The sequence below is a fragment of the Atta colombica genome, unplaced genomic scaffold (genome assembly GCF_001594045.1).
Source record: "Atta colombica isolate Treedump-2 unplaced genomic scaffold, Acol1.0 scaffold7, whole genome shotgun sequence".
Lineage (NCBI taxonomy): Eukaryota > Metazoa > Arthropoda > Insecta > Hymenoptera > Formicidae > Atta > Atta colombica.
In genome coordinates, this window is record NW_017259561.1 from 1,629,821 (window position 1) to 1,636,864 (window position 7,044).

At 33.6% G+C, this 7,044-nt stretch overlaps 1 protein-coding gene across 1 annotated transcript in view; it reads left to right on the top strand.

Moving 5' to 3' along the window:
- The first annotated feature begins 1,849 nt into the window (after nucleotides 1–1,849).
- The window catches only part of LOC108692359 (endocuticle structural glycoprotein SgAbd-1-like), a 6,810-nt gene continuing 1,615 nt past the window's right edge, over nucleotides 1,850–7,044 (top strand). Inside the window, exons 1-2 of the mRNA XM_018200576.1 lie at nucleotides 1,850–1,993; nucleotides 3,856–4,010. Of these exons, the coding sequence (XP_018056065.1) occupies nucleotides 1,982–1,993; nucleotides 3,856–4,010 (167 nt within the window). The 5' untranslated portion in view covers nucleotides 1,850–1,981. The remainder of the gene's footprint in view (nucleotides 1,994–3,855; nucleotides 4,011–7,044) is intronic.

Consider the following 7,044-nt stretch of genomic DNA (forward strand, 5'->3'; position numbering starts at 1 on the left):
CCACCATTTTGCGAAATGGAAGATGTAAGCTTCTTTAATAAAATTTTTTTAATACAAAGACATTTTAAAAACAAAACACTAATTAAAAAAGGATTACGAGCCAAGCAGGACATTATCGTGCTATAAATTTAACATTTTACGATATATTCTTTATTTAAAATCACAATTAAGTTTCGATTCACATCGAATCATCTTCAGTGTACATACTATATAATACTTCATATTGGTCAATATGTGGTAAATCTCAGATTTTTGTGATATGAACGAGCTACGTATCCATTTTTTTACTGTATTCTCTCAGCTCTCCTCAATTGAGTCACTGTTATCTAATGTCTAATTATATTTAATGTCTAATTATAAAAATATTGTAATAATATAAAAGTTCTTAAATAAATAAAATTTTACAATATTAATAATTAAACACATACCTAAGCCTGAGGAGGAAACAAGCAAACCATTATCGTTGACAAAGAAATAAATCGTGAATAGACAGTTTGACAAATACATTTCAAATTAAAATGATTGTAAACCCATAAAGAGAAACAACAAAGGGGGGGATAGATTAATTTTTGATGGAAAAGATAAAAAAAGAAAAAGATTGATATCAAGAAAGAGATAACAACCCAGATAGTTACCTAATCATTTTGACGTCTGCTCTTTGATCCTGCTACCAAGAATCGATAGATATGAATCTGAGAATAATTCGGTATCGCTTTGTTTGTTTAAGCATATCTTCTTTATGCGGATTATCTCTAAAATTGATATTTTCGAAAATTTAAAACCGATTTATTACTTCCCATATGATCGCAAAAATCAAACACGCTATATATAGGGGGATGCAGCTAAAGATGGGTGACCGCTTGGAAACATAAAATTAATTCCCGAAATCAAGAGAAAGAATTTCTTTTAATTATAAACGTTTTTTTTAATTATAATTTTGTCATGTGTATTTCGAAATATAATCATCAATAATATGTATTTTAGCAATAAAACTGGATTAATTAGTTTTATAAAATAACTTAATAAAGGTTCTTTTCAAGGTTAACCCTTATTTCGATATTGATCATTAATTAATGATCCGAATTTACACTAATATTTTTACATTCTCGAAATTGAATGTTCTTTTCGTAAAGAAAGTGCTTCCTGAGTGTCATGTCATCTTTGTTTAACGTTCGGTAAACAACAAAGTTGAAGTGATATCTGATTCGAGTGACATTCGGATGGAAATCTGAACATAGTCTAATGTAGCAAAAGGTATATGTTCGATTCAAAGAAATTTTTTTCTTTAATCGTGTATCAAAAGAACATTTCTTTGAATCAAAGGAATCCTTTTCTGGGTGTGGTATTATATATTGTGATTACTATATAAAATAAAGTAAATATAAATATTCGAATAGACAAGTATCATATCTCATTCTACATTAGCATACGATTTTTAAAATAATTATTTTGTGTTATTTTGAATTTCGTGTTTCCTAGTTTCTGCCTACTGTATCTAATTCGTAAATATAGTACGTGCATGTGTGTAATCTAATAAGCTTGTGCACATACCTGCAAAGGATCGCGATACGTGGGCGTAGATGCTCACGCGGACGTGCGAAAGATGAGGCACGAATTGTACTCGAAGGGGACCGTCAATTACCACCTACCTATCATCTAACTAGAAAGCCCCGACCATCATCCACTACCCTTTGCTTAGTTAGCAGATTACGCGAGTAACATTCAAGATTCATTTTCGCCTTCAACCTCCGGAAAATGGCGGGGCAAAAAGAGGGCACAAGCAGAGTGTCTCGGTGACTATAAAGCCTCACTGTGGCCAGCTAAGCTCGTGTTTCTAACTGCAGTTAGCTCAAGAGTTTCGTACGTGGCTTTTTGGAAGGTCTGAGTGTGTTTCGCATAGTGTGATTATTCATCATCACGCAAGTGCGCACCAAATCGCTAATAATAATTATCTCTTTTGGATAATACTCTAAAAATTATCATGAACATTCTTGTGAGTATCCCTTAATTTTATTCACTCTTTCGCGATTAATCACAGTCATTTTTTAAATAATTACTAAAAATGGAAAACTTTTAAAAACAGGAAGTGATGACTAATCGCATTTCCATTTCTAATTGATATTCTAATAATTATGTTAATTAAAAAAATATATTTAGGATATATATATTTATATAATAATTATATCAATTCAATAAACAATAGCATTTGTAATTAAAATCTTTGACCGGGATATAATAAAATTTTGTTTCATATAATAATCGCAATTAAAATATTTATTGTAATATAAATTGACTGAATTTTTTTATCAATTCAAATTTTTTCGATTTTTAAATTCAATTTGATAGTTCTCAATGGAGATCTAAAGAATATTATCCGACTTAATATTATCTTATTTAATTCCTTTTTTTATTAATAATCAGCGCAAAGTTTGCTTGAATTGGAAATTGTAACAGTTTATTATACACAAAAATTATTAAGTATCAATACCCGATTTAACCGAATATAACCTTCTTCAATAATTTCTGTTCTTTTTTTATTAATTTACAGCCGTAAACAAATTTCAGGAATGTATTTTTGCAACAAATTGTTCTGCATTTAGCTAGAAAGGGAATAAATGCAGCAAAACTAGTGACAGTCATGATTAATAGAAATAAATTTTATAAAATTTTGTGTTATAAAAATTGTCTTTTATTAAGCTAAATGTATTTAAGATATCGAAAAGTTAGTCGAGCATCATGAAATTATGACAATTGGATACAGAAAGATTTCACGATCGCTTTGGCGATCGATTATCGTAGAAGATTTGGCACGAAAGGTGAATAATTGGGTTATCCAATCGCGGCGCACGTGTGAATTTATATAAATCCACATTTTATTCGCATCGGAGAAGTTCTTACATACGTATTGGTTACAAAGACGATTTTATCGGAATTGATTTCGTCACTTCCGTTTAGCACACACAAACGACTATAGTATTTTCGAAAAAATAATGGCGAATATGATTGTTATAATTACATACATTACGAGATATCATGCAAATCTGATGCTATATTATCTCTCAGTATGGTATAATTATATTATGCAAGTGATCAAAATAAGATATCGAGAAAACGAAACTTACACGTGCACCATTACATGGATCGATCCAGCATCCGTTATGGTTATTTTAATCGTTATTTTTTTCTCATTAGCACGCGTGAAAAATATTGCGCGTCGTGTCGCAAATCACTTAACTCTCTTCGACTTTCCGAATACAATGGAGGAAATCTCCGACAAGCGTGAGACAAAGATTATGACGCATGGAATAACGTATAATTATTCATAACCGCGCCGGCTCTTACAATGACTCGAAATTCTTCTACGTACCAAACTACCTACCCATCTCAACCTACCTATCTGACAGACCCTTTTGCATGAATAATATATATAAGATTATATTATTTCGCGCGATGTTTATTATATTATTACCGCAGTGCTGATCTAATATCAAATATCAGTTAAATGTTTCAGATGCGAAATAACGAATGAATTATAATAATTGTATTTTCTCTGTATTGTTAGTTAATTAATTAGAAGTGAATTATGACTAAGTCATTATACACACACACACACACACACACACACACACACACCCACACACCCACACACACACACACACACACACACCCACACACACACACACACACACATATATATATAATTAGTGAGAATTATATAATTATTCTATAACTAGAAGACTTTCAGACTGTCAAATAATTCTGTATACTATGAGCATTCTTTATTGTAGGAACGCTATTAGAATACTCAATATGATAAATTTTCAACTGATATCACATGATTAATCATTTTTACAGATATTACTACTCGGTCTGACGATGGCGTACGCACAGTTCAACAAATTCACGACTCCACCGACGCAATATTACAATCCTAATTATTATGGCCGGCCTTTTTACGCTATACTGCGACAAACGCAAGATTCCGCGCCGGACGGATCGTATTCTTACAGGTATAAGATAGTCTCAGTGCTGAGGTGTATATATGTTTTGTCAAGAGAACAATCTCGACACGCTCGAAGAGTCGTAGATGCCCTCGAACGTATGAAAATACGCGGCATTCGGTCGATGCAATCGCGAAGTTAACACGCTCGGCGTCCGTTTTTCTTCTCATTCTATCGCTGTGTCTTCATCGAGGAGTGATTAATAGGCAGGAAGGAAATGTAGTTAATGCACCGGAAACGCACGAAAGTAGTGACGCGCTTTAGTTTGACGGTGGATTGTATATTAAAACTTGTATATTATTTTTTAATAAATATTTATATTAGAGTTCCAAGATTTCTATATTTTTTTCATAGATGTTAAAACTAAATAAATGGTATAGGTATAAAAATATTATTTTTAAAGAAAAACAAGCATCGAAAATCTTATTTTATATAATATAAAATTTGGAAACAATAATAGTTTATTAATTATCAATACAATTTTGACATAAATTAATTTTCTTTAGAACAAGATTTTTGTTAATGATGAAAGCCTTCTTTTTTCAGAAATATGATATAAGCACTATTGTAAAGATAGCGTAATTAATTGAGAAGAATTGATATAATTGTCTGAAAGTGTCTGATGTGGGATGCATCGAGTTGTTTCTCGGTAGTACATATCTACATATATAAGCATTGTTTAACCGCTTATTTTTCAATCTTGATAATGACGACATCCTTTTACTATCCAAAAAAGGAGTTTGAACAGTATAATTATGTCAATCGTGCTCGCGCAACGTTTGTTAGAAGGTTTTACAATTATTTTATTGTCCGCTTACGTAAACAGTTCTCAAATCTCGTGACTTATATGGCAAAAATATCTCTCGAACAAGAAAACAAATTTGAATCGTGCGAAGGCCAATAGTCTCACACGATCACTTGGAAGTGTTTCTGAGTATAGTATGCTTTAATAGCAATTAGATACACAAAAAAGTGCAGATTCCAGTGTAGTAATCACATGTTCGCATTGCGAATTCTAGATATTCTCATGTAAAATTCAATAATACGATAAAAAATTTCCGGCTAATTTTTATTTACGACTCAAGAATGCAATAAAATTTGCATAAAAATTTTATCCTCATAGTCGTCTGTCGTGTATTCATTTTAATTTGTGAGACAATAATAAAATCGGGAGAATATGTTTAAAAGAATTTTATATTATGGTTTAATAGCAAAATTACTATTTACAATTACAGTGACAAAAGAATTTCGTTTATATATATTCTGGAAAAAGAATGAAGAAATAACGATTAAAATACTTGATATAATGCAAATATTAAATAGGTGTACAACTTTGCTTCCGCCGTTTTTTTTCCGAAATTCGAGGCTTTATTGTAAAAAACTGGTTATACATTTATGATTCAAAGTATTGTCCATCGCTGGCCACTACTTTCTCCCATCTTTCGGGTAGCGTACGAATCCCGCGTCGAAAAAACTGGTCATCTTTTGAGGCTATCCACGAATCGATCCAATTTTTTACTTCTTCATAAGACCGGAAGTGCTGGTCAGCCAGGCCGTGTGCCATTGATCGAAACAAGTGATAGTCAGAGGGAGCAACGTCTGGAGAATACGACGGGTGGGGTAGGACTTCCCATTTCAACATTTCCAAGTATGTCTTGATCACTTTCGCAACATGGGGTCGAGCATTGTCATGCTGCAAAATCACTTTATCGTGTCTCTCGTTGTATTGCGGCCGTTTGTCTTTCAATGCTCGGCTCAAACGCATCAATTGCGTTCGATACCGATCGCCTGTGATTGTTTCAGTCGGTTTTAACAGTTCATAATACACTACGCCGAGCTGGTCCCACCAAATACAGAGCATGACCTTGGAGCCGTGAATATTCGGTTTGGCCGTCGACGTGGAAGCATGGCCGAGAACTCCCCATGATTTTCTGCGCTTGGGATTATCGTAATGAACCCATTTTTCGTCCCCAGTCACAATGCGATGCAGAAATCCCTTCCGCCTTTGCCTTTCAAGCAGCTGTTCACAAGCAAACAAACGCCATTCAACATCTCTCGACTTCAATTCGTACGGTACCCAATTTCCTTGCTTCTGAATCATTCTCATGGCTTTGAGGTGTTTTGAAATGACTTGTTGAGTCACTCCCAATGATCGTGCCAATTCTTCTTGATTTTGACACGAGTTTTGCTCAAGTAATGCCTCCAATTCTGCATCTTCGAAAACCTTCTCTCTTCCACCGCTATACTTCGACGTCAAAATCATCGTTCTTGAAGCGTTGAAACCACTCACGATACGTTCTTTCACTAATAGCGGCCTCACTATATTTGAGAGCATTCGATGAGCCTCAGCCGCAGATTTCTTCATATTGAAGCAAAAAATTAAAACCTCCCGCAAATGACGAGAATTTGGCTCGTAAACTGACATTTTCAATCGAGAATAACTTTATGATGCAGACACAAATTGATTAATGTTTCTATGGGGTTATGTTGACAGGTGCCCAAGTTTATTGTATGACGTCTATGATCTATTTATTTCGACCACCACTTACCTCTAAAGCCATCTATAGGAAAACGGCGAAAGCAAAGTTGTACACCTAATATCAAATTCCTAAAATCATAATATCACATAATTTAAAATTGATTAAAATTAACAGTTTAATTTAATTTAACACATAGACATGTTAAATGTTTACTTATTTATTTATTTAAATAGAAATAGATAAAGAAGATAAAATTGCGCGCATAAAACGATTAGTCACAACTTTAATAATAATTATTACAGGCCTACAACATATTCAGGCTTATAAAATTATGCATGAAATTTAAGCATCAATAATTATTATATTATTTCCGCAACATACGTGATGACACACATACACACGCGCGCTCTTCTCTCTTTCTTCCCTCATCTTCCTCCTCCTCCTCTTCCTCCTTCTCTTCCTCCTCCTCCTCCTCCTCCTCTTCCTCCTTCTTCTCTTCCTCCTCCTCTTCCTCCTCCTCCTCCTCTTCCTCCTCCTCCTCCTCCTCCTCCTCCTCCCCCCCC